The 27,565-nt window shown below is 42.8% G+C and overlaps 1 protein-coding gene and 1 long non-coding RNA gene across 3 annotated transcripts in view; both read right to left on the reverse strand.

Moving 5' to 3' along the window:
* The window catches only part of TGFBR2 (transforming growth factor beta receptor 2), a 91,625-nt gene that overhangs the window by 21,025 nt on the left and 43,035 nt on the right, over window positions 1-27,565 (reverse strand). The window contains exons 3-4 of one of the 2 annotated variants that reach the window (XM_058729646.1): window positions 26,946-27,136; window positions 12,048-12,158 (exon numbers count right to left, since the gene is read on the reverse strand). In XM_058729646.1, the coding sequence (XP_058585629.1) occupies window positions 12,048-12,158; window positions 26,946-27,136 (302 nt within the window). The remainder of the gene's footprint in view (window positions 1-12,047; window positions 12,159-26,945; window positions 27,137-27,565) is intronic. The other variant, XM_058729647.1, reaches the window with a different exon arrangement.
* On the reverse strand, window positions 16,701-22,344 carry LOC131511701 (uncharacterized). The gene is made up of 2 exons (XR_009261678.1): window positions 17,372-22,344; window positions 16,701-16,880 (listed from the first exon to the last, which is right to left on the reverse strand). It is a non-coding gene; the product is annotated as an uncharacterized LOC131511701 (long non-coding RNA).

Raw genomic sequence — 27,565 nt, forward strand, 5'->3', positions numbered from 1 at the left:
TTTTGAGAGAGAAAGAGAGAACAGGGAAAGGGCAGAGAGGGAGGGAGAGAGAAGATCCCAAGCAGACTGGTGCTGTCATTGCAGAGCCCGATGCGGGGCTCAAACTCATGAACTGTGAGATCACGACCTGAGCCAAGATCGAGAGTTGGACCCAGGCGCCCCACAACAGTGGAAATATTACTACAAAGGTGAGAAGAGTAAAAAGAAAGGCAGGCACTTTTCTAGCTTGGACCACTGAAGCATGCCTGGGGATTGATGGAGGGGAGTCCTTAGCACCAGCTATCTGACCACATACAATGTCTTGTATGTCAAGCTTTGGGTCATGTGCTAGCCTGGCCTGGCTCTGGGAAGAAGAGCATAGAAACAGTCAGTGGCAGAAGACAGAGAAAGGCAGTCATGGTTCAGCGAGAGCTTTGTGTTAGCTTGTCTCCACTGGACGAGAATGCCAGAATTCTACTGGTTTTATACATCGTTCATTTCCCCTCAAAGGTACCTGTGAAGAAGCAGTCCTCATGATCAGAGACTAGATTCACTCATTGAACACAGCACTGTTGGATGCCACTGTGGGTATGGCATTGCCCTCAAAGAGGTTATAACCCAGGAGAGGATTAGGGCACGTGTACAAATGCATAGAGATAATACAGCGAGCAGGGACGGGGCTAAATGTGTGCTACAGTCTATGTGTTGGCAGAATATAGAAAAGCTTGGAGAAACAGGGAACCGCAGTGGCAAGGACTACCTTTGAACTGGTCAACGAAAAATGGGAAAAAGTGAGTGGTGACCAGAAGAAATGTTCTGTTAAAAAATAAGAATATATGATTTGAGGAAGAGTAGTTTTCCCAAACCAATAGCTCCACGCAAGGAAACAGAAAGAAAAAAGGTTGGGTAGGTGACACGGAACCGGAGAGCATGTCAGAGAGAGTATGCATAGTTGTTCAAATGGCAGTTTTCACCTACTGTATGCGTTTGATGAGAATACAGTGATAAGAATACAGTCCAGGTACGAGGGAGAGAACCATTACCTTTCAAAGAGAACCCGTCACCTAAATCATGTCTGGTATCGTCAGTCAACAAAGCTCAGTGAGAAAGGAAGCTTGTAGCAAGCCAGTTTGGAGTGGTTAGGTTTAACATGATGTACCGCTGAGTCTTGAGGTCAGTTCTGAGTGGGAACACCAACTTCAACTGCCTGTATGTTCTAGATGAAAACTTCAGATCTTAAGGAGATGCCACAAAACGCTGGAAGAGCAACCCCCACACATCTGAATTTCAGCAACCAAGAGGGGGAAAAAAAAGGTCACTCTTTTAGGGAAAGGTCTCTTGGTGCATTAAAAAAAATTTTTTTTTAACATTTATTTATTTTTGAGACAATGCGACAGAGTGCAAGCAGAGGAGGGGCAGACAGAGGGAGACAGAGAATCCGAAGCAGGCTCCAGGCTCCGGGCTATCAGCCCAGAGTCCGACGCGGGGCTCGAACTCATGAACTGTGAGATCATGACCTGAGCTGAAGTTGGACGCTTAACCGAGCGAGCCACTCAGGCGCCCCTAGTGCATTTTTAAAAAAAGAATAGGAAAAGGGAAACAATATGGCAATTGACTCTTGCAAACCCAAATTCTTGCTCACACTGGAAGGCATGAATAGGACAAAGGACAGGTGAGACACCGTAAGTGACAATGGCACAAGGCAGTGGCAGAGAGGGCTGGAACTGCAAACGAAGAGAGTTCCTGTGGAGTAAGTACAGACTGTCCCCATCTTTCAACAAAGTATGAGCCTGGAGAGCAAGGTTAAGGAGGGGGAGCAGATGAAGGAATAGAGCAGAAAACAACATTCCCTCCTGGTAACTCTGCCTCTATTATCTGAAGTATCCCATGAATGTGTCTGCTTCAAGCACCCACTTGTCTGTAACTACACGATGCCTTATGATCATAGATCGGTTTGATCCCTGCATTGCTGGTCTCCCCTAAGAGAAAGTAAGCTCTTTATGGGTAAACCTGTGTACCGATCGCCATCCTTATACCCAGTGCCAGGCTGAGGAAGGGGCACTTACACTACTCAGCAAGTGTTCGCTATAGAAGCTGGATGGATGATGACTTCACAGGACAACAGCCCTCACACGTTTTCCGTTCTGCAGCAGGGGCTGGCAAACCACAGCCCAAGGCTTATTTTTGTACAGCACTGTGGGCTACAAACATTTGTTGCTTTATTTGTTTGTGAAAGAGTTGCTTAGAAAAAGAAAGAGACTAACAAGTGCGTGCAGCGGAGATGATATCTGGCCCAGAAAGCCTGAAATACTTCCTACCTCGCTCTATATAGACTAAGTCTGCGGGCCCCTCTTGTGTGGGTGTTTTTTTTTTTTAACAACCTGTAACACATTGGCAGAATTTGGGGAGAGTTCACTTCGGTCCAAGGTGAATATATTCTGTTTCTATTGGGGCAGCAATACAATTATAAAATATATAAATATAAATTAATATATAAATTATAAAATATATAATTATATATATAAATATATTAAAATATGAAATATAAATATAAAATTTTTAGAATATTTTAGTAAAATATTTTAAAATATTCGATTTTATTAAATATTTTACTAAAATATTTTAAAATATTTTAGAAAATATAAAATATTACAAAAACAATTTTTTAGATGTTTATTGTATGAGAGAGATAGAGAGCAAGTGGGCACGAGGAGGGGAGGAGCAGAGAGAGAGGGAGACAAAGAATCCGAAGCAGGTTCCAGGCTCTGAACTGTCAGCACACAGCCCAATGCAGGGCTCATGAACCGAGAGATCATGACCTGAGCTGAAGTCGGCACTTAACTGACTGAGCCACCCAGGTGCCCCTAAGATACTTTTTATAAAATATAAAAATATAAATACTGCATATTTACTTGGCTGTGTCTTCAATTCATTAAAGTATGCAAAACATTCAAATGAACTGTTTATTTATTGCTGATGATTTTTTATAATTCCTGGCCATAGATGAAAAGGATCTTCCTTGCTAATTTCTATTCTTTTCCAGGCTAAGGGAAACACAAAAACAGAAATCCCCTGAAATTTATGTGTGAAGAAGATTCTAGAAATCCCCAACCGCGCCCCCCCCCGCCCCCCCCAGTTCAGTGTCAGAAACCAAAAGTTTTACTTTCCCCTCAAATTTCCTGTGATTTCTTTTTGAAAACCTACATGTAAAAATTTGATGGGGCGGGAATGACTGAATAACATCTGTCAATCTTGAAACTTCAAAGAGGTGGTGGAAAACCCTAACAATAGCAAACAGGGTTAAAAGGGAGCTCTGGGATGTGGTTTTATCTAAATAGGAGCCACCCACACCCTCTCGGTATTAACCCTTGGGCTGCTACAAAAGCAGATTCAGGTATAGGCACACGCTGGCATTTCCTTTACTCAGTACCAGGAGATGGTATTTCTTTTCACCAACCCTCAATTACGCAAGAACTAAGATATTGAATACTTAGTATGAGCCTGGCTATGTGCTAACTTATATATATATATGTGTATATGTATATATATATACACATATATATATACACACACACACACATATATATACATATATATGTGTATATATATGTATATATATGTATATATAATATAAAATATATTATATATATATTATATAATATATATATTATATATAATTTTTTTTAATGTTTATTTTTTGAGAGACAGAGCGTGAATGGGGGAGGCGGAGAAAGAGAGACACAGAATCTCAAGCAGGCTCCAGGCTCTGAGCTGTCAGCACAGAGCCCGACGCGGGGCTCGAACCCACGAACCATGAGACCACGACCTGAGCCCAAGTTGGAAGCTCAACCAACTGAGCTACCCAGGCGCCCCAATTTTATATCATATTTTTTTTAATCTACAGAAAAACCCTAGGAGGTAGATATTACTATTATTGTAAGCCCCATTATACAGATAGGGAAGCTAAGGGTTATATGGATTAAATGATTTCCCAAGATCATAAATTGAGGCAGTAGCAAAGCTACTATGTGAAACGAACGGTCTGATGGGAGCCCCGCCATGTTGTCTCTACACTTCACATTGGTGAAAGCCAATGAAGAATGAATTTATAAAACCCCTTAGCTTGATAAACTGGTTGCCTTCAATGGGCACTAGGCGATTTTATAAACATCTATTAAGTGATATTGGCAGTTCTTAGATAACACATCCCAAACGGCATGTTCTAGGTGTGCAGGTGATTCTCTTTGGTTTTTAACTAAGAACCACAGTTGAGTAGTGTCCCCATGAATAGGTGTCTTTTCCCTGCCTGGGAAGAAAAGTCTTACATGAGGGAGAACCTAAAATCTCTTTTGTCAGAGTCTACCCCAGGGCCTTTGACAACGTAGGATGCTCAAGATGTAACTGCCGAACCACTGGAATTTCTACATAATAAGTTGTTGCCTGGATGTCAGGTAACTAGTGCCCTGACAATCACATTACGCTCCCTTGTCACGTACCATCCAGTTAGACACAGGTGTTCTCTACTTCTTAAACGTTCCTGTTAAGTCACTGGCTTTTTACACAAGATCTACACTAGTAACTGTTTATGCTAACTGAAAGAAATCCAGAGAGTATTCTGACTTCTATGAAAGAAGGCAAAAAGAGAAAACGGCATCCAGTGTTTGTTTTGCAGTGAGCTGTTGTAGAGGAGGCACCCCCCCCCGACCCCCACCCCAGCAGCGAGACCAGCCCTGCCAAGCCCCTTCCCTGGGAACCACACTCAGCAGCTCAGCATCAGGCCGCCATAGCTTCGAACTCTGTGAACATCTGCGCTTTATCTCAATTTATTTTGTGCATCTGTTAGCAAGATGTGTCCCACAGTATCAGAAAAGCCTAAAAAGTGATTATTTGCGGGAATGTGGGAACGCTCAAAAATGTTTCCAAATAAATTAATGGTAATTGCTTCTTTGCTTTACGTCATTTTGGCTTACGAAAGGTTTCATTGGAATGCTCTGCTTTTTGGGTGGTGGAGGAAACCATATACTTCTGGGAGGGGAGGAGTACAAATATGAGAATTTCTTTAAGATTCATAAAAAATAAGTCTCTACACTCTAATAGAAAAGTTATTAGCCTGGGCTCCATGGATAGAATTCAGTAGATCTGCGAATTTAAATGGGCAGAAATCACATCTTTATATTTTCTCCAACTATTGGCTAAAGTAACATTTCCTACGAGTAGCTGTAGCTATGACTTTGTTACCAATAGAAATCACAGGTATTTTCATGCCATGTTACATTTATCACAAGATGTCTTTGTCTATCATTTATACTCATCACTTAATATACTTCAGTGTCTTAGATCTGATGCTAGATCTTGTTAAAGCATTATTACAGAAGCACATATTGCTGTATCACAAATGTAGTTTTTAAAACATTTGATAATTATATTTCAATATCATTAATTTTCCTTGGAATCCTGCATATTATATTTTATGCATTTAAAAACATCCTTTTGAGAAGGGGTCCACTGGGTTCACCAGACTTCCAAGAAGTCTATGGACTTTTGTCCGTGGCACATGCACAAAAAAAGCGAGGAGCCCATGGCAGAGGGAAGTCACTGGAGCGCCACTGGAGCACCAGTATCTGCCAGGATTTCCTAGAGCAGTGATTCTGAGATTCGGCTGTTTCTCCAGGAAGTTACTAAGGGAGGAAGCTGGTGCCAGTGATAGATCCTAACTCTGAATTCCATCAGAGCTGCTGTCTCCCTTGCCCCGCATGAAGGGAGGTCTGCAATGGATAGCGGTGGGAAGCCCTCCATTGAGATCCCAACAATAATAAAGAAAATGATCATAAAATGTGTTTTATTGAACTAGGCACTGAGCAATTCACTTTATAAGCACCATTTCACTTTATTTCTCCAACAACCAAGTCAGGTTCCCTAATAGCCCTGTTTTACAGACGAGGTTATTGAGCCTCAGTTGGTTCTACAACATTCTTTTAGCTTACCTAGAAAACTAAGTAAAAGTTGTCCCTAGTATCAAGTTTCCTGCCAATTTTCTCTGGCACAGCCAAAGCTGAAGTATAGTTATTAAAGAGACACGTTTTTTGCTCACCATCATAATGCTCACAGCTAGACACAAAGATAAGGAGACAAGTCAAGTTTGTTGAGTGAATGAATGAATGTATCTGATGAATCAACCTGATGAGGAATATTTCTGCAAAGCTGACTGCCTCTTCTCCAGAGGCCAAATTCCATGAGTGAGCCAGCCCTGACTCTGCTCACATACAGTCTCCCTGTAATTTGTGCATGGCATGTGGGGACTTGAGTACCTGGAATGTGGTGTGAAAGAAGGAGCACTAGATTAGAGATCAGGAGACTGAGATTATATTCCTGTATCTGTCATTAATCACCCATGAAATCCGAGGCAAGTCATTTCACCTCACAAGGACTCAGTTTCCTATGAAAGCTATGGTTCTTGGTTCCCACTTGAGGAAAAAAGAAATGCCTCATCAATAGAAGGCTTCCAACAGAAGACATCTCGGCTTCTTGGCAAAATGGCCAATTCTAGGTCTGGGACTGGAAATAATAAGTTTGGAATATTTTGTTATACCACATAACAAGGAGGTGATCAAAGACTACTAAGGTCTGGGGCGCCTGGGTGGCGCAGTCGGTTAAGCGTCCGACTTCAGCCAGGTCACGATCTCACGGTCCGTGAGTTCGAGCCCCGCGTCAGGCTCTGGGCTGATGGCTCAGAGCCTGGAGCCTGTTTCCGATTCTGTGTCTCCCTCTCTCTCTGTCCCTCCCCCGTTCATGCTCTGTCTCTCTCTGTCCCAAAAATAAATAAACGTTGAAAAAAAAAAATTAAAAAAAAAAAAAAAAAAAAAAAAAAAAGACTACTAAGGTCATGACCAAAGGACCCAGAAGCCATCATGAAGAGACTCTCTGACCAAGACAGGATAACGAAGATTTTTAAAAAGCAACACACTGGGACTCAATTAAGTACGTTTCAACTTATAAGAATGATTGACAAATAAATTTATCAACTTCTGAGGGCAACAGGATGTCAACTCATTATACTGAAAACTAGAACATGAAGAGAAACATCAAGCATGCATCTTGCCACTTCCATCAGACCATAGCACTGGATAAGCAAAGAGTTGAATAAAGTATCTCCTTGTTAAATTATTCTAGCGAATAAGTGCAAATGAGTTGGAAGAAACAGATTATCCTTTTTTTAACCCTTCATGAATTAAATGGATCTAGGCAACAAGCATCCACGCCAACCAATGTAACAAAATCAGAGATGGTCGGACATCATCACCCCTGATGGAGGAGAATAACTGTACCGATAGACTTGCCAAAGAGATCTAAGTGGGGTCTGATGAAACCTCCAGATCCAGCTGCCAATTTTCAAACAATACAGCGAATCGAGAAATGCCGTGGATTGCACCATGAATGCCATCAGCAAAATCCGGACTGTAAAATAGTACAGGTCAACGTGGTTCTTCAATAGATACGATGTAGGGGAAAAAGGAACTGGGGAGAGCAGATTAAAAAAAAAAGAACCTGTAGGTATATCAAATTACCAAAATAATAATAAGAAGAAGAAGAATAGATAGGACTATGCTAGTGTTTGCCAGATGCAAACATGGATGATAAAGCTATTTAAGAAAACACAAGTAAGTGATAATTATAAAAGAAAAATAGCGGTTACTTTGGAGGGAAGGAGGGATCTATGATTGAGTTGAAGAACACATAGAACCTGTAGGATATCTGGCAAAATTATTTATGTTTGGCCTGGGCAGGGGTTATAAGAATGTTAGCCCCATTTGCTAAGCAGGACATTTGTTTTATGTGCTTTTCTGTGTTTGTATTTTATTTTATTTTGCAAGATTCTTTCTCTTTTCAAAAGAGAGAAATCAGAAGAATAACTCTGGATGCTACACCTTGCTCCTGGGCTAAGTAAATTATTTTGGATGCTATTAGGGGAAAAGAAAAGGGAAGATAAAACTCTTTTTTTTTTTTTTGAGCACTTACTATGTGCCAAAAATTTCAGATACATAATCTCATTTGATATTCAGAACACCCCTTCAAGTATTCACCCCATCTTAGGGGTGAAGAAATTAAATTCCTTGTCCAAATATACCATAATATATTTATCCATTCTACCACTATTGGTCCTTTTGAGCTATGACTGATGTTGCCAGAAACATTCTTGTAATGTGGAGGGAGAGAGGGAAAGGAGGAAGGAAGGGAACTTGAGAGTTATGATAAATCACTCAAGGGCAAATAGGGGAGCCTGTTTCTCTCAACTTTGAGTGACCCTGAAGCCTTTGTTCTTTGCATGCCACCAAACTGTCTCCCTAGAAATGAACCCGGAGGTCTCTTTGATAATTCTGAAAATTTCCAACCAAATGCGCCCCACATACAGAGCCCAGACTTAGTTGCAAATAAGGAACCATTTGCAAATGTCAGAGCCTTGATGATAAATATTTTTTAAAGACAAATGTCAAAGATAAATGTTAGTATGCCATAAAAAAATACAAACTGGCAGAAAACCTCAAGGGGAAATTTCATGGTATACATTCCTTTGGAGTGATTTAAAAGTAAACAAGTTGCCTAGTAACACACACACACACACACACACACACACACACACACACACACACACACTAATGAAAACAGGTTGTCCCAGCCTCTTTCAAGTCCTTTGTTATGCCCCAATCGAACACTGGTTACTAAAAGGAACTTAAAAGTAAACTTCTGTAATTCACAGTTTCAAAAGAAAAATCAAACCGTAACAGAGACAATAAATAAGACCAATATAGTAAAAAAGCCACAGGTGGGTCAGTTAATGTGTCTGGAGAAAAGCCAAATCACCATAGATGAATTTGAGAGATGGGCTCCTATTTTAATATTTGAAGTAGTTTTGGCAATTCCTCCACTTAATGAGGGAGTTTCAGGCACAACTTTACCAAGAAACTAATTTACCCAAGCAATACAAAGGGATAAGGATGATTGTTCCACACACTCCTTGCTGCATGGGCTTACTAATGAACACCACAGGACAACCCTGAGATTCTTGAAGCTGGTGGTAACAGTCTAACCGCTAAGCTTTCACACGCCAATACCGTCTAAAGCAACAGGATATACATGCAACTGGCCCAGATCCAAAGAAGGAAACTGCTAAAGAGAGAGAGGCCTGTGGGGGGAGGGAGAACTTCCTGTCTTAAGTCATTCTGTTCACTATAATGGTGACAAGCCCAGCACGCGTTTACTAAGCTTCTACTTAATGCCAAACACTATGTTTTATACCACAAATTACGTTGAATCCTGCAGCCACACTGCTAGTTATGTAGTATTTATTTCCATCTCGCAGAAGTGGGAACTGGGAAAATGTACAGGAAGTGAGCTGGGATCAAAGCAGAGGAGCTCTGATGGCAGGTAGTGGTGGGCTTCCCGAAGAGGGATGCTCCTGGCAGCTCTGGGGACCTTCAGCCAACACAGGGTTCAACACAGAGAAGAGGGCACGAGCCCTAGGAAGAGCCCAGAAAGAGGATGATGTTAGAGAACCGAAGGAAAGAATAGTGAACATAACGATTGAAATCGTGAAGCAGGAATAAAGACACAAGGGGCAGGAATCAACAACACCCTAAATTGGTTGTGGATACTGACTAATACAGTATGCAAGCCTCTGTGCAGCTGTTAAGGCAATAAGGCAAAGGCACAGAGGGGGTGTAATTACAAGCACAGCAAAGATTCAAAGGAGCATGAGACCTTTTTGCTAATAAATTTAAACACTTAGACAACAATGGTCATAAGTCCTGAAAATAATGTATGTGTAATTTGCCGAGACCGACCCAAGAAAAACTATGAGACTTGGATAATCTCGTAAATATTAAAGAAACTGAATGAGTAATTCAAAATTTTCCTAATTTCTTAATTTTTTCTCTCTCTTCTTTTGTAGCCTTTCACTATCAAATTACCTTCCCTGGTATTAACATGTCTGAATACACATCTCAGAATTTGATTTTTCCAGAACTGCCAACCCCCTCCCCACCCCAAACTTTCCTACAATAAAAACACCAGTAGAATCCTTACAGAAATGTTTGGTTTGAATCTAATCCATCTCAAGGAAATGAAACACTATCTCTAAGAGACAGATGCACCCCAGTGTTTATTGCAACATTATGTACATTATTTAATGTTCCAAGACGTGGAAACAACCGAAGTGTCCATCAGTGGATGAATTTATAAAGAAAACCCGATATATCTATATAAATATATAAGTACACTCAGTAGGATACTATTAAGCCATAAAAAGAAGGACATCTTGCCATTTATGGCAACATGGATGGCCCCTAAGTGCATTGTGCTCGGTGAAAGAAGTCTGACAGAGAACAATCAGTACTTTATCGTTTCAGTTACATGTGGAATTAAAGAAACAAAACAAAACTAAACCCATAGATGCAGAAAACACACTGGTGGTTGCCAGAAGTGGGAGGTATGAGGTAGGATAAATGAGTGAAGGTGGTCAAGAGGTACAAAGTTGCAGTTATAAAATATGTCTGGAGGATATAATGTACACCCTAGTGACTCTAGCTACAAATACTGCACTGCATATTTGAAAGTTGCTAAGAGAGTAAATCTTAAAGTTCTCATCACAAGAAAAATATGCTTGTAACCATGTGCCGTGAGGAATGTTAACTAGACTTACTGTCATGATCACTTTGCAATATATACATACAATTAATCATTATGTTGTACACCTGAAACTAATATAATGTCAAGTGTCAATTATATCTCCCATCAGCAAAAAGAATCTCATCAAGCAGGAACCATCAGACAAATCCAGAATAAAATAAACGGGTCGGCCTGTTCCAAGTCAATGTCATGAAAAACAAGAAACAGGTGGATGAGGTGAAACGACTACATACAATGTGTGGTCCTTGCCTGGATCCTGAATTTAAGCAACAGCAGCAACACCACAGCTTTGGGGAAACTAGAATATTGACTACGATAGACCCATACGCACGCACGTGTGCACACACACACACACACAGAAACGAGGAAGTAGTAAAATGTTAACACAGGGTAAATACTGAGGAAGGGACAGAGTATACGAGTGTACATTATGGCATCCTTTCAACTTTTCTACAAGTTTAAATTTTGTTTAAATAAGAGGTGGGGGAAGGGTGCCTGGGTGACCCTGTCAGTTAAGCGTCTGACTTTGGCTCAGGTCATGACCTCCCGGTTGGTGAGTTCGAAGCCCGCATCGGGCTGTCTGGTGTCAGCACAGAGCCAGTTTCAGATCCTCTGTCTCCCTCTCTGTCTGCCTCTCTCTCTCTCTCTATCAAAAATAAATAAAACATTTAAAAAAAAAAAAAGGAAAATATGAAGTAGAGGAAAAAAGTAACCGAAAATATTTGAGCAACAGTGTTCCCCCCCCCCGCACAAAGCCCTAAACTCATACCAGTCCTAGCTGAACCAAACTTGTGAGGAACAGACCCATTCAATATCACACAAACGCTTGCAGAGAACAGAAAAGACTGTACCATGGTTCAATTCATTCCATGAAAACAGAACAACGAAAAGCAAACAAGGAGAGTATGAGAAAAGAGAATTACAGAACAATCTCACTCACGTACTGTGATTTAAGCAAATAATTCCAACTAAACAGCAAGCCAAATCCATTAAAGGATATAAAAAGATAAGAGGGGCACCTGGGTGGCTAAGACAACTGAGCATCTGATTCTTGGTGTTGGTTCAGGTCATGATCCCAAGGTCATGGGATCGAGTCCCACATTGGGCTTCGTAAGCTGCTTAAGATTCTCCCTCTCTCTCCCTCTGCCCCTCTCCCCTGCTTGGGCTTGCTCTCTCTCTCTCTCTAAACTGAAATAAAAATAAATAGAAAGATAAGACAGCAGGACCAGGTTACCAGGAGAGCATGTTTTAGCACGAGAAACAAACAAAACCACCTACTGTCATTTACCACATTAATAAATTACAGCAGAAAAACTACATCATCAATTCAGTGGACACAGAGGAAGTATATGATGACGCTGAACACCTTGATAAGGAAAACATACCAATGGTCTTCAGCAAACTTGATTCTAACGGGGAAATGGTAGATGCATTTCTTTTAAAAACAGGAACAGGATGCCAACCACAGCTCTCTCTACTGAGCATGAACTGGAGATCTGAACCAGCACAGTGAAACAAAATGGAGGAATCTGTGTTACAAGATAAAGAATTTTTATAAATCTACAGGCTCATCTAGCTCAGTCCTTTACACCTGGGCTCAGTGACTCTTGGTGTCCAGGTGTCTCCATGCTAGTTCAATCTGCTCTAAAACCAGATGCACGGACATGTGGCTTCTTTTCTCATGAAATAATATACACGCAAACAATGCTGTAGGTATCGGGAAGGACAACCGGTTCATGGTATGAAAAGGACTCTTTCTTCCAGTCAAGAAACTATTATTTCCAAACAGACCCACACAAAGTACATTTTGTTGAAACAGCTTATTTGGGGATTTTTATCCCAAGTCTCCCAATGTAACCCAGAATCACCTTTGCCACGCCCTTTGCTGCCTGGGATTTACGGTCCCTTTTCTTCCCTTAAACTATTTAGCAGTATCTCCTACAGCAGCTGCCACATGTAAAATCCTGAAGTCCCTGCTGCTTTGGGAAGGGAAGTTCTTGGAGTGTTCCAGGATGAAGCGATGGACGAGTAGCTTTCATGCTACTTTACCTTCTAGACACCACACTGACCTGGGATCCAGTGCCATGACTTTTTCGATGCACACTGAAGAGCTTTGTTTGCAATCTGCAGGGGGCGTGGGGGGTGGGGCGGAAACTAGCTCTAGATTCAAACTGGTAACATTTCACCAGGCAACAGAAAGCTCCCAAAACAAAGTAGATCCCGAGCCTGAAAAATTTACACGTAAAGCAGCATAACTGGGTTTTTAAAAACTCTGGAACCTGATTTTATTTTATTTTTTTTTAATTTTTTTTTAACGTTTATTTATTTTTGAGACAGAGAGAGACAGAGCATGAACGGGGGAGGGGCAGAGAGAGAGGGAGACACGGAATCCGAAACAGGCTCCAGGCTCTGAGCGGTCAGCACAGAGCCCGACGCGGGGCTCGAACTCACTGACCACGAGATCATGACCTGAGCCGAAGTTGGCCGCTTAACTGACTGAGCCACCCAGGCGCCCCTAGAACCTGATTTTAGAGCCAGCTTTGTTTCTTTCTGCCTCCTCACCTGCAGAATGAAGACAACCCAGAAATAACCCCACTAGGTTCTTTATAAGACTCACAAGAGATTTCTGTCAATCTCATAAGTATCTGTCAAGCTCTTTAAGTTAGGTAAAAAAAAAAAAAAAACATTCGATAAATATGTTTGTATTATTTTGTGATAAACTCTAGCAAAAAAATAATAGTTCTCATTAGTAACATATTTCATAGGCTTCCAACCAGAAAAAAAAAATCCCCATCTGGTAAAGAAGCATTAAAATTTCATTAGGTTTGTGGTTTGACTGCAGTTTTGCCTGGCTTCTCTTTGTATCATGTCCTATGATAATGCTGCTTTTAGAGAACCCATTTCCCCCATGACTATCTGAGCTGTAAGATTCTCTTTCTTGAGAAAGTGAAGCAATATACCCTTGTCAGAAATGAGTTTAAGAGAGCGTATGCTGACGAGTTTGAAGTGCAATAGCAAAAAGAAGGTGGAAGGCTTATTTAGGGAAGTCAGAAGATAGTCTGGCTGTACTGGGAAAATGGAGGCATGCGCATTTTGGTTTGGATGTTGTCCTCCCAGGGACATAACTCGGTTGAACCATATGTCTAAGGAAGTTGGACCCGGTTACAATAAAGAAAAGGATGGAAGTGAACCAAAAATACGGATGTCTCCTCTTCATTCACTGAATACGTTTCGTGCATGTTCATTCAATATGCAAAGGAAGCATTACTGAACCACAGCACTCTCCAGGCACAGACACGCCAGGGTCCCCAGAGAACAAGATAAGGGACTGCATAAGAAGCAAAACAGATTGCATCTCTTTATTTGTTACATTGCATATCCGTACAGCTTTCCTCTGTTTTGCCCCATCACACACACCAAGCCACCATATTTTAGACACACACACACACACTTCCTAACTGAGGAGTTCTAATATCTTACCAGCATTTTCTGTATCAAAAAAAAAAAATCTGGTGGCATGATACAGAAAGACTCTCTTGGCTCTCTGCGGCTCAAAGGGTGTTCCCAGTTGTACACCTGAAACTAACATAACACTGTATGTCAACCATACTCAAATAAAACAACGACAACAACAAAGTGTGTCCCCCAGACTAGCAGCCAGGGCAGGCGTCACCTGGGGACTTATCTGAAATGCAGAATCTCAGGCCTGTCCTAAATTCCTGAATCAGAACCTGCATCTTACAAAGTTCCCTCCTGCTTCATTTACACAGTAGACTTTGAGAAGTGGGGCTTCAGCAAACATGGAATAAGTCTTGGTCCTCTGCCACAGAGAGGTTTCCCTCTCCCATAGCAAATTCGTAAAGGACCTGTTTGCAAAGCCCTCGTAGAACTGTATTCAGTGCTAGCCAGTGAGAAAAGGGTCTCTGAGAATTTACTAGTGAAATCAGCTGCTGCAGGAGATAGGATTCTTCATTCATTGTCTCAGTAAAAAGCAAACAACTAGATTCAGGCAAACAAAAAGAAATCATTCTAATTAAACAAAAGAAGGACAGTGAGCTCACTGGGCACAGACGATTGAATTTAACTTCTAGAATATTGACAGGACTGTTTGACATTCTGGACAGACTCTGAGGATAATTCTTCCTAAAATAATGGAAGATGTCTTCCCTCCAGGCCACGTGGTTGTTTTATTCCGATGACACATATTTCAAAACTAAGCCATTCCCTAGCCCTTGCACCCCTTCTGTGGTCTCCCTTACATTGTTTCCTTCCACCTCTCTCCCCAACAAAAGGGCCTTATTGGTAGTCTAGTTGGGTATGACCACCTCTTCTGGAATATTCTTGAGAGGTAGAGATAAAACCTCTAGTCAAAATGTTACAACAGAGAGACCCCACTCCTCTGTAAATCATTCCATAATCTAATGCCAATAGATCCAGCTATAGATCTATTAGGATAAAGTCTGAACACTGGGATAGTTTATTATTTATTCTTTATATTAAGCTTATTCTTTGTATTAAATCAAATGTGGCCATTTTTTACTGGTTTTCATGCTGTTCTCTAGAGTAAAAGACGACAAAATGGCTTCTTCTTCTATGGGACAGATGACAGCTCTTAAACTCTTGGTAAGTATGTCACCCACTTCCCTAAATCATTTCTTTTTCAGGTTGAACATCTCCGTTTCCTTCAATTGCTCTTCAAAAGATCTATGTGTCAGACTCTAAAGTCGGCCTGCCCAACATATGGCAGGCACCCAATAAATGCCAGGTCCGTTTTCTAAGTGTGAAGTGATGTATTCTCTGAAATCATTCTTGTTATTCATGATTCTCCATGTTTCTCTAGACCCAGCCACAATACTTGGAATGTTATCTGTGTCGCAAAGTTTAACTGGGACTCTCATGCCCCTTCCTACGAGCACAGTTGAAGACTCGTTGGTTAGTTGGTTCTATGGTTTTGTTTTGATGCTCTCGGTCAGATCAGCCTGAATTTAATGTGACCTTAACTCACCTGTAAAGCCTGGGGTCTTTATCACATGAACAGATGCCAAGCCAGCTTTTGGTAAGCTCCTTTTCTGCAATCAATCGCCTGGACCTATATGCCTGATTTTACATGGATCTGTTAAGTTTCATTATTACTGGCCATCCATCCCAGGCAACTAAAACCCTGATTCTGTTTCTGCTACGGTAGATAGGCACTCCTTGCACCATGCTCATTGTCCTTCCCGTTCCTCCTTGGGATACAGATTCCTGCTACTTCTGTTGCTGTGGCTTTAGGAGGGCAACCAACATTAACAGAGAGCCTAAGTCATGCCGGGCTTTGCCCAAGAAATGATCACCTATCGTATGAATGCCTATTTCTCCCCGGGCAGAGCCTCAACCTGACAGATGTTCTATGGGGCCACATTTTTCTTCGTGTTAGTCTTCCGACCACTTTGGAAAAGCATGTTAATTATTCACACTATCAATCCCCCTTCGGTCACTTGAAACACAAGTTGCCCCTTTTTCTGGCTTTTTCCACGTGAACCACAGCTTGTTGTAGTTCCTCCCACCTGAGGGTCTCCACCTCCTCCAACTGTGCACACCTCCCCACCTCCCGCCCCACCTTGTCTTTGCTGGGGCAGTGGTACCCCAGTTTTCCATCCTACCTTCCAGTCACACTTCGAGGTTTCAAATGATACCGTACAAGTTCACCAGTTCTAACACCTGGGATGCCTCCACCCAGGAACGCACTTGGCCTTGTTCGGGAGTAGCTGCTTGTAAGTTACAGAGAGCACGGTATTACCCTGTGTTAGAGAACCCTCCTGTTCCTCAGGGATGTGGTAATACAGGTATTTTCTTTGGTTGTTTTTCTCCTCCTCTAACCTACAAGGCTGCATTTTAGCTACCTCCTGTGGTGGTTGCAATTCTCTAATTGTTACCATTCTTTTCCAGGTTATATGAGGTACATGATGGAAAATAGAAAAATATTTGGCAGAACAAACTGTCTTGAGTTCAGTGGTTCCCAACACTGGCTGCATATTAGAATATCTTAGGGAGTTGTGTTGTTTTTTTTTTTTTTTAATCCTGATACCAGGACTCAGACCAATTAAGTCTGAAACTACAGGGCTAAGACCCAGTTAATGAGTGGTTTTTAAAGCCTCTCAGGTGTTTCCAAAGTGCAGCCAAAGCAGAGAATGACTTCAGCTGGATGGGAGAAATAGGTATTCTGAATAGGATGGGACCTGGAAAAAGAAGGAATGGAAGGAGTTAATGCCTACATTTAGGATCAATTGGATTTTTTTAAACTATATTTTTTAAATTTATGTTGAGAGAGACAGAGAACAAGCAGGGGAGGGGCAGAGAGAGAGAGGGAGAGAAAGAATCCCAAGCAGGCTCAGTGCTGTCAGCGTGGAGCCTGATGTGGGGCTTGAACTCACAAACCGTGAGATCATCATGTGAGCCAAAGTCAAGAGTTGAACCCTTAACCAACCGAGCCACCCAAGTGCTCCGGATCAATCGTTCTTGACAATGGAACATGCTATATCCTAATGAGACAATGCGAGGTACATTTTTTTTTTAAATAAAAACATGAGTTATGTCCTTAAAATGATGAAATGTTACAATGGATGGACCCCACTCCTCTGTAAATCATTCCACAATCTAATCCCAATAGATCTAGCTTAGATCTAGGATAAGGTCTAAACAATGGGATATTTAAAAATTTATTCCTTACATTAAGTCAAAGTGGACTTCCTGTACATCCACGTAGTGGTTTTCATACTGTTCTCTAAAGCAAAAGATAAAAAAAAAAAAAAAGGTTCCTTCTTAATGAATGTATACTGATTGCTGGTAAATTTGATATTTACATAATTAGCACCATGCAGGAGTGATTTCAGGATCAGAAAAGATTTTACAAAGTCTTGTCAGCCAGATGGCCAACTGGTGGTAAATACAGCCTCTGGAGTTTAGTATGAGCGGAAATGAAAGTCAATTTCATGGTGGTTAGCTAGCTTCCTGGTGTTTTTCCACTGGTGGGGCGCTGAGACACTTGTAAAATAGCCAAAGGGTCTCTGTGGACCCTTTTCACAGTCACCCATCCCATGTGTTGTTTGTACAGCACAAGGAGGTGGTCATGGGGGTGATGAGAGACTACAGATGTCCCACCTTATTGGACCAAATGTTTAACTGGTCACTCACATCCAAGTGGATGGGATTCGAGATTCCACTCTGCCATGATTCACAGTGGAATGAGGTTCCAGTGTAGACAGATTCACAACCAGCAACCACATCTAACCTCAGAGCATCTTTGTTTACTTTGCTGCTTAGAGAAAAAAAAAAAAAAAATCTACAAAGGCGAGTTGCTTTGCCCGGAGACGCCACAAATACATTCTAAGCTGCACTTGACTCAGTCACAATGCCCTCTGGCATGTACGATCTTTATTATTTCCTTGGCCAGACATAGGCCGTATTCACAGATTCAGAGGATGCTTTCTAACCTAGCTCATTCATAACCAAAGGCTCCTTCAGCACTGAATCATCACCTCAAATAACTGACTTCTCTTCCCAGGAATGAAACCAGTGAGTTTAATCCATAGTTTTCTTCCTCTTCTAACAACTCTTCACAACCATATTTCCACACTTAACTTTTTTCTCCTACAATGAGACCAGAAAGTAAATCTGGTTTGCTTCTCCTGCAACAAAAACACACAGCTGGCGAGCCAGCTATTTTGAGTAGCGACTGCACAGTTCAAAGGCAGCACACCCAGAACTCACGGAGCTGCCAAAGCCCCTTTATTCTTCTCATTTCTTCCACGTGAGAACGAAGAGTTTCCCCAAGAAGCCAGCCCCGTGATGCTGGGACGGAACAAACACAAAGTGGGATTTAAGGGAAAGGGGGCGGTGCTCCCAGGTCCTCTCCGACTCAGAAACCGATACGAGTCAATAAAGTGCACGAGGCATGGGATCGATACATGGAGTGCGTGTGCTGGATGGCGCGAGGCCATGTTATTAAGGTCACAATAGGTCCAGGGGGAACCAGCTGGCTGAGATGTTCTGCTAGCAAGTTAAACACAGACAGGAAACCGCGTGTCTGATACTGTAAAAAAATCATTTGTCTTCCTGCCAGAGTTAGGCTTGCAAACCAAAGAGGCTGTTTTCATTTAAAAGAAATTCTACAATGAGAGAGGAAGGAATGGAACTCTGTGGCTACCGGGAGCCCTGGTCTCTCTTCTCTCAGCCTCTCAGGTTCAAGGGCATGCTAACTGCAAAAGTCTGCACATAGCTGGCACGTCAGCAATGAGACAACACATTGGGTGGCAGCCTGTATTGGACGGTCTGTTTCTCTGTTTAACCACATCGGTTGAACTCTGAGTCAGAAGTGGTTTCTAGAGTCCTCGTTTCTAAGTTGATGACAAATAACTGATGTGTTTACTGATAGTCCCATCCTGTTTAACAACAACAACAACAAAAATCTCATGTCACCTACAGATAGAGACAGTAGGGAAAGAAGACAACAAAAGTAAAAGGTGGGTTGTGGAATGAAGGTAAACAGAAGATAAATGTGGAATACAGGCAGGCAGGGGTGGTGTCAGTAGCCACATTACTTGCTAGACGCTCAACTCAGTTGGTACTGAAGGGGGGTGTACGAAAAACACGCTCTCCATCGGGGGTTGAAGTCTGTTTCTGTAAATGAAGTGTTACTGGAACACAGCTGCATCCACTTGTTTACAGGCTGTCTCTAGCTGCTTCCACGGCAGGGCTGAGCAGCCGCAGGAGGCAGACTCTGTGGCCCAGAAAGCCAAAAACTATCTCCCAACTGGTCCTTTAGCAAAAAAGTTTGCTGACCTCTGTTCTATATGCTTCAAAGTGTCCATAAGATCAGACACAAACGGGGGCCCAGAGGGGAACGATCTTTCTAAGGCAGAGAGCTGAGAGAAATTTCTCCCGGCTTCCTCCTGAAGATTCCACCACAATGCAGGGAACAGTTTCCCCAACAGCATTCCTTACCGTGAACATATCACCCTGATTTCAGCGCACAAAGCTCCTTGATCATCTGGCTGAATCCAGCGATAAGTAATAGTCAATATTTACAGACAACGTTTATTGAAGACTTGCTCTGATCCAGGTACTATTCGAAGTCCCCTAAGTGAATGAAGTCATTTATCCTCACACTTATCCTGGGCATAGGAAACACTATTTCTATCCCTATTTTTCAGAGGGGAACGCCGAGGCGAAGTAGTCCACTCAAGGGACAGTTTATAAGTCGCTTAGTTGGGATGTAAACTCGGATCATCTTACTGGGGGGAACCATGAGCTTCTCAAGAGATGGGCATCCTGCTAGCCATTCTTTACGTGATAAACGTTTCTCACAAACCCATGAACAGTGGAAGCCTGAGGTTGTACTTCTTGCCAAGGACTTGCTGAATGGTGACTGTGTATTGCGGTTCAGTGACCAGTCATGTGCCCACAGAACAGGCAGCCCCTTATGTGAAGGGTGCAAACTTCCACGGGTGTAAGCCTGATTTAAAAAGCATACACGACCCACCCCACCCCCAACCAGACCTGACTGTGGAAGGTTGAGGGCACTCCCTGAAGAAGAGACGAGATTCTCTGATTCTCTGTGGGTAAAAGCTGGAGAACCAACGGTGGGATCTTGGGAAATGCATGCTACTCTCTGGAGACCCATTTCTTTGGGAGTAAAATGAAAAGTGTAGACAAGCTTCTTTCATGGGACTCATTTCAGCCTAAAAAAAATGTGACTCAAAAAAAATAGGAGAGGACAAGCACTGGCAAGGAAGGAGAGAAAAGGAAAATGTTGGGACTGCTGGTGGGAAGGTAGCAGCCACTATGGAAAACAGTACGGTGGTTCCTCAAAAAATTAAAAATAGAAATACCATACTATCCAGCAACCTGACTTTGGGATAAATAACCCAAGGAAATAAAAACAGGCTCTCAAAGACATATCTATACTCCCATATTCACTGCAGGATAAATCCATAATGGCTGAGATATAGAAATAACCTGAGTGTTCATTAATGGGTGACTCAATAAAGAAGATGTGGAATATATCCATATACAGCCATAAGAAGAGAATTCTGCCATTCACAACAACATGGATGGACCTTGAAGGCATTAAGCTAAGTAAAAAAAAAAAGAAAAAAAAGCCAGGCAGAGAAAGACAAATACCACATGTTATCACTTCTTATGTGGACTCTTAAAAAAAAAAGTCAAGGGGCGCCTGGGTGGCTTGGTCGGTTAAGTGTCCCGACTTTGGCTCAGGTCATGATCTCACGGTCCGTGAGTTCGAGCCCCGCGTCAGGCTCTGTGCTGACAGCTCGGAGCCTGGAGCCTGTTTCGGATTCTGTGTCTCCCTCTCTCTCTGCCCCTCCCCTGTTCATGCTCTGTCTCTCTCTGTCTCAAAAATAAATAAACGTTAAAAAAAAAAAATTAAAAAAAAAAAGTCAAACTCATAAACAGTAGAAAAGTGGTTGCCAGGGCCTGGAGGGTCAGAGAAATGGAGAGAGGTTAATAAAAGGGTACACATTTTCAGCTACAAAGTGAGTAAGGTCAGAGGATCTAATGTAAAACACAGTGAGTAGAGTTGAAAATGCTGTCTTGAATAATCGGAACTTGCAAGTAGCGTTTAAATGCTCTCACATACACACAAATAGGTGGGGTGATGGATGTGTTTAAGTAGATGAGAGGAATCCTTTCATAATGTATGTGTCTATTCTAAACGTCTTACAGTTGTATTTGTCTATTATGCCTCAGTAAAGCTGAAAAAAAAATGATGGCAGAAAAAAAAAAAATAGGACTCTGGGAAACAAGACAGTATCCTTGCAAGTGGACAAGTTAGCCCACGTGGCCAACCGACAGTAGACTCTCAACCTGAGGCAGTGATCACGGCTGCTATTGTTCTAACTGTTCTATGAATTACCACGGCCTGGGCCTCGGACAAGGCTTCAGCTTTCTGGCTCTTCAGTTAAGGAAGGCGTTGGGTCTCTGGCCTTAAAACCAAACTTTTCAAAGTTCACGACTTGAGTTTAATGCTAATTCCCTTTCCTGCAGAGCCCATTTCTAGAATGAGCAGCTCAGCTCCAAGTCAGGAGGAAAGGTGGGATGGCCAGGAGCCCAGTCACCTGGGAGCAGGAAGTTCCTATAAGTCACTTTCTTGTTTTTCACGTACCCAACTCTGGCAGATGACCATAACAAACAACTGAAGAACAAACTGATTCAGGCAAACTCTTTGTAACGTTACTCTATTACTTGTCCAGGGCTCCCCGGGGCTATTAAACATCTCCTCTGTAGACCCAATTGAGAGCAACGTCTTAAAAGCATTCCTAAATGTCTTCTTGCTTTGGGAAGTATTAGGGGACAAATCCCGCAGACAAATTAGCATAAACATTATCATGCAAACAAAAGAAATGTTACCTAAAAGGAGCCTGATTATCTACATGCAGACGCTAGCACAAAGTCTGTACACTTGATGTACAAGACATCAGGTGTGTAAGAAGGTGTATCAAGAAATGAACTCTGGGGAGCCTGGATGGCTCAGTCGGTTGAGCGTCCGACTTCAGCTCAGGTCACGATCTCGCGGTCCGCGAGTTCGAGCCCCGCGTCGGGCTCTGGGCTGATGGCTCAGAGCCTGGAGCTTGCTTCCGATTCTGTGTCTCCCTCTCTCTCTGCCCCTCCCCCGTTCATGCTCTGTCTCTCTCTGTCTCAAAAATAAATAAACGTTAAAAAAAAAAAAAAGAAATGAACTTTACCATCACTGTTGAAAAACACTCACATTTCCCTGGGGAGTTCCGTTACGCGATTCATGAATGGACCGAGTACAGTATATTTAGCTCATTTCCAAAGAACCAGGTTTAAGACCAAATGCACTCCTCTGGGGTTGATTAGCTCAGCAAGTTGCCAGCATGAACTTAACGAGACCCATCTCTGGTGCCGTGCCTAGCTGGGTGAGTTCACACCAGTGCTTTTCACACTTCAGCGTGCAAACAAATCACCAAGGACACGGTTCCAGGGCAGATGCTGATGTAATAGGTCCCGCAGGCTGTGTACATCTAGCAAGCTCCCTGCTAATGCTGGTGTGCCCACACTCCGTGTATGGAAGGTTTCCACCATGCAGGAGAGCTGTGCTCCTTGGCACGGGGTTCTCCTTTCCCAGGGAGGAAGGAGTAAAACAGAAGGTACCTACTGTGCGCTGACTACTGAGCTGGGCCCTCCCGGCACCACCTGTAACTCCCAGCCACCCCAGGCCACAGGCCCCCCACTATCAGCACTAGGCGGTCAACAGTGGCGGGCCATTCAGTGAGACGGGCACGTGGCCCCAAGCAAGCGTTCAGCTGGAAAAAAGAAGAGGGGGTGAATCCCTCTAGCAAGGACAGAGTGTGATTACCCTCTAGCAAGGACAGAGTGTGATTACCCTCATCACTAATCTGAAAGGCACTTGTGAGTCTTCCTAGTTTTATTTAGCTGCCTCCTGCTGTGATTGAGTCAAAACAGGAACAACGTGCCTAATTTGTAATATTATCCTGCGATGTCAGGGCTGTGGTTAGCTTTGAGATTAGAAATCCTAGACCCAATACGCTCCCCTTCCTCTGTGAAGGCATGCGGACGATGAGGCTCAGAGTCCAGCAAAGCAAGCCCCTCCGTGTATGCGAGAGGGGTCTCAATGCTCTGCTGGCATGCCATGGTCAAAACCCGACCGCACAACCTCAGTGCCGGAGGAGACCTAGGCACCGCACAGTCCTGGCCCATGTCTTGACCAAAGTGCCAAATCCTGTACAAAAAGCCCAACGAACTCCAGCAGCGAGGAGTGACTCCCCACACTGTACTGGGCACTGACGTAAGGGCTCCGCAAGCACGCATCTATTCAATTCTGACAACATCACAACACCGCCCCAGCCCCCAACCCTGCCCTTTAATTTCCATTTCATACCCAAGAGGACTGAAGCAGGGAGACATCAGGTAACTGGCCCAAGGTGGCAAAGCTCATAAGTAGTAGAACAGGCCATGGATGCAGGGAACCCACCTCGGGCTCCCACCCTTAACCAATTACACTACACTGTTTCTCTTTCCTAAAACAGCAAAAAAATCATCTCCTTGCTCTGAGCGCTGCAAATTGAGTGTCTTCACTGCGCTTGGAAACCGTTTATGGAATGAATAAAGCCGAGTGGTTGCGTTTGATTCTTAAAGGTTCAGTGGGAGATCGATCACCGCATAATGTCTCTGCAAAGTGGATGTGTCCTCTGCAAGTGAACAGGACAGCTGTTTGCTCAGGGTTCCCTCCTCCCACATTCTATGCTCGGTCCTGGAGCCTCACAGGTCTCCTCTGACTAGCAGCTGTCACGAGGCCATCAAGAAGGACTAACACAACCACCCGCTCTTCTACCTGGAATCTTCGGTCTGGGGAAGTCCAGGGGCGGACTGGGACTTCTTGGAATTCTACACAACTTTTAGCAAGAAAGAATCTTTCAGAGACAGGATTCATTCTCGCTGAATGTCAGCTATCACAGCTAATAGCCCTGGAAATAAGATCTACATTTAAAAGGAAAACCATGTGGCTTACCTTTTGCCCTTAAATATTTAAGAACAATGGAAGATGTGAGTAATTATCACTCACAGCATTTGCAGATCAGAAATCTGGCAACAAGAACAGAGCACCGTACGAATAAAAATACAGCATAAAACACTTTATAGTGTTTGTGTTTGACATCTTATTTGACGTGGGATGGAGAAATAAAAATTGCTTCAAGACATTTCATTCCTCAGCATAAGAAAGAAATGGTGGCAGTAAGAAGGGATGTGGATCCCCAAATGTTGCTAATTATGTGGCGTTTTACATGGAGGAATTATCCCACTGCAGAGAAGGGAGATGCCTAAAAGGCAAACACTCCCTGGAGCATTTTAAGAGACTTTGAAGTCATCCAGACAATCCAGTCATCAGCTGTGCTGGATTTCCTGAGTTGTAAATGAGAAACTGCCTTTATGCTGATTATCTTACCTCATAAGGAAAGAAATAGTCTGATAATGAATAAGAGGGAAAGTACAGACATGGGCCCATGATGATCACCTGAGTTGAAATATACTGCAAACTGAAGTCATTAATATCTTCTTCTTTTTTTTTTTTAAGAAGAATTTTGGCCCCTCTTTTTTTTTTTAATGTTTATTTATTTTTGAGAGAGAGAGAGAGACAGAGAGAGAGAATGAGAACACAGGCTGGGGTGGGGCAGAGACAGAGAGGGAGACAGAGGATCCAAAGCAGCCTCTGGGCTGTCAGTGCAGAGTCGGATGTGGGGCTCCAACCCATGAACTGTGAGATCGTGACCTGGGCCAAAGTTAGATACCTAACTGACTGAGCCACCTAGGCGCCCCTGAAGTCATTAATATCTTAAAAACTTATAGTAATACAACTATATATTCAACTTTGAGGCCATTTACTAACTTTTGTCCCTTCTGGACAGAATAAACTCTTCCACTGTGGATAAACCAGTTTGCAAAAGGAGAGAAAAGTTTCATCGATGGCAGTAAACTTGTTTGGATATTCTAGTATTAGAGATTAATCCCTTAACCTTAGACTGGGAGTTCTTTGAAAAGGTGAACTACTTGGGGAAGGTTAATGTGTTAAGTCAGTACATCAGGTGTTACCATGCTTTAGTGTGATTTAACACAGTTATATCTTCCCACCTAACTCAAATTACACAAGAAAAATGAGACAAATGGATTATAGGATGAGAAAATAGGAGGGAGGGGTGATTTTCCAAAGTGTTGTGCTGACAAGATGAACGTGTCTGACTCTGTACAGAGAATCTGGAATAGGTAAGGGGTTAGACAAGAAGAGGGCAACGGGAGAAGGCGAAAGACACAGAGAGAGAAAAAGGTGGGTCAGCAGTGCTCATGAGCACCATACACAAAGCATGAGACCTCGTTTTCCATCGCTGGGATATACACAGCAGCAGGGATGCTGCGTAAACCCACAACTTTTGTTCTAAAAGGATTTTTTATTGAATCAGACCTCCTTGGGGCTGAAATCTATCTTACAGAAATATTAGCACAAATGTACAAGACGTTTTTGCAACGATATTCAATGTAGGATTAAGTGGAAAAATGGAGACAGCTAAATAATCTACTAACAGGGAATGGTTAAATCAGTCATAGAAGATAATCCACATTATGGAACTTCTAGACAATAATTAAAAGGCATGCAGTATATCCATATGTATTGTCTTATTTAAAAGGAGAAGTAAGGGGGCTGGGTGAAAAAATACTGTCAAATAATATTTATAGTATGATCAACTATTTGCACTGAAAGCTGAATGAGGGTATGGGATGGATGGATAGATGGAGGGATGGATGGATGGATGGACAGACGGACAGACAGATGCATGGATTGAAGGAAGGAAGGAAGAGAGAGGGGGAGGAAATAGGGAAACAGAGGAGATAAGGAAGGATAATATGAATGGATGACAGAGACAAGTATGCATCCAACAAACTATTCACATTGATTATCTACTGGGTTGGGAGTGAGGAGAGGAAACTTACAGACTTCCATTTAAAATTTTTACAGGCTGTGGATTGTCTGAATTTTTGATAAGGAACACACACTATTTTTGTGGTTAAAAATCACTGAATAGTGGTTTAAACTGAAGGAATAGTGTGTGCTCTCTTTTTAAGCTGAGTGAATGTTGAACTTCAAAGATGGAGGAAAGACTCTAATCTCATCTTTCCCTATAAACGCTGGGTTGTTATTTTCTGTCTGCATTTCAGCTCTCCTCAGAGACGGGGCATTAATAAGCACCCTTCAGACAAATCCTGAGAACAGGTACACAAAACTTCTTGACTTAATTCAAAGTAAGTCTTCAAAGTAAGACAGCCTCCTCCAATCTCTAGACCAATAGTTCTCATATTTCAGCGGCATCAGAATCACCTGGGGGGCTTATTCAAACACAGATTGCGGGGCCTGCACCCAGCGTTTCTACTTCCATAGTCTGGGGTGGGGACCCGGAATCTGCATCGCTGACAGGTTTTCAGGTGATGCCGCCGCGGCTGCTCCAGGGACCGCACGGAGAGCCACTGCTGTCGGGGAAGAAACTGGTTACAGGCCAAGAAGAATGTGGGCCCTATGAGCCAGACTGGCTCTGGGCCAGGACCAGCCCTGTTACTCCTTAAGCACCTCGTCCCGCCAGGTGCCTGGTTCCTAATCCATAGAGCGTAAGCTCCCTGTCTAGTCCCAGAAGGATGGAGCCTGAGACTCTGGACACAGAGGAAGCGGGGCTCCAGACACTTAGGGGAAGAAGACTTACCTTCTGAGAAGATGATGTAGTCATTGCATTCATCGGTGCTGCAGGAACACATAAAGAACGTCTCGCCCAACACCTTTTTTTCCTTCATAATACACTTGGGAGAAGCAGAGTCTTCAAGAGCAATTCCATGGTAGGTAACCTTGGGGTCATGGCAAAGCGTCTCTAGGGTTATGTTCTCATCGTTCTTTCTCCTAGGGTGCAAAGGAGAGAAAAAAGAGGACGGATAAATACGGTCTTCTGGGCAGAAAAGCAATCTGGCCTGTGTTGCCTTCACAAAGTTGTTCTAACAATGGCAGCTGGTTCCTGTTCTCCAGCATTAACAGGCTGTCCTCCAGTCCCCTGTGCTTTTTCTACTCATTTTGGTTTTTCCATTGCGTAGTCTCAAAACCCATTTATGTCCGTAAACACGAAGGCTTTCCTTGGAGGCTGTCCTGCTGGAGAATTGTACACATTATGTCTTAATTAAATCAGTAGAAAGGAAGGCACGGTAAACGGAAGATTGCTAGGGACTCAGGATTAAACCTTCCATCCTGAATGCACCACCGGGCTCATGCCGTATCCCCAGTTTGTCTGGCAGGATGAGGGTCATGTCTAGCTTCTACAATGTTCTCACTGGGCCC

This window comes from Neofelis nebulosa, chromosome 5 (assembly GCF_028018385.1).
Source record: "Neofelis nebulosa isolate mNeoNeb1 chromosome 5, mNeoNeb1.pri, whole genome shotgun sequence".
In the NCBI taxonomy this organism is placed as follows: Eukaryota; Metazoa; Chordata; class Mammalia; order Carnivora; family Felidae; genus Neofelis; species Neofelis nebulosa.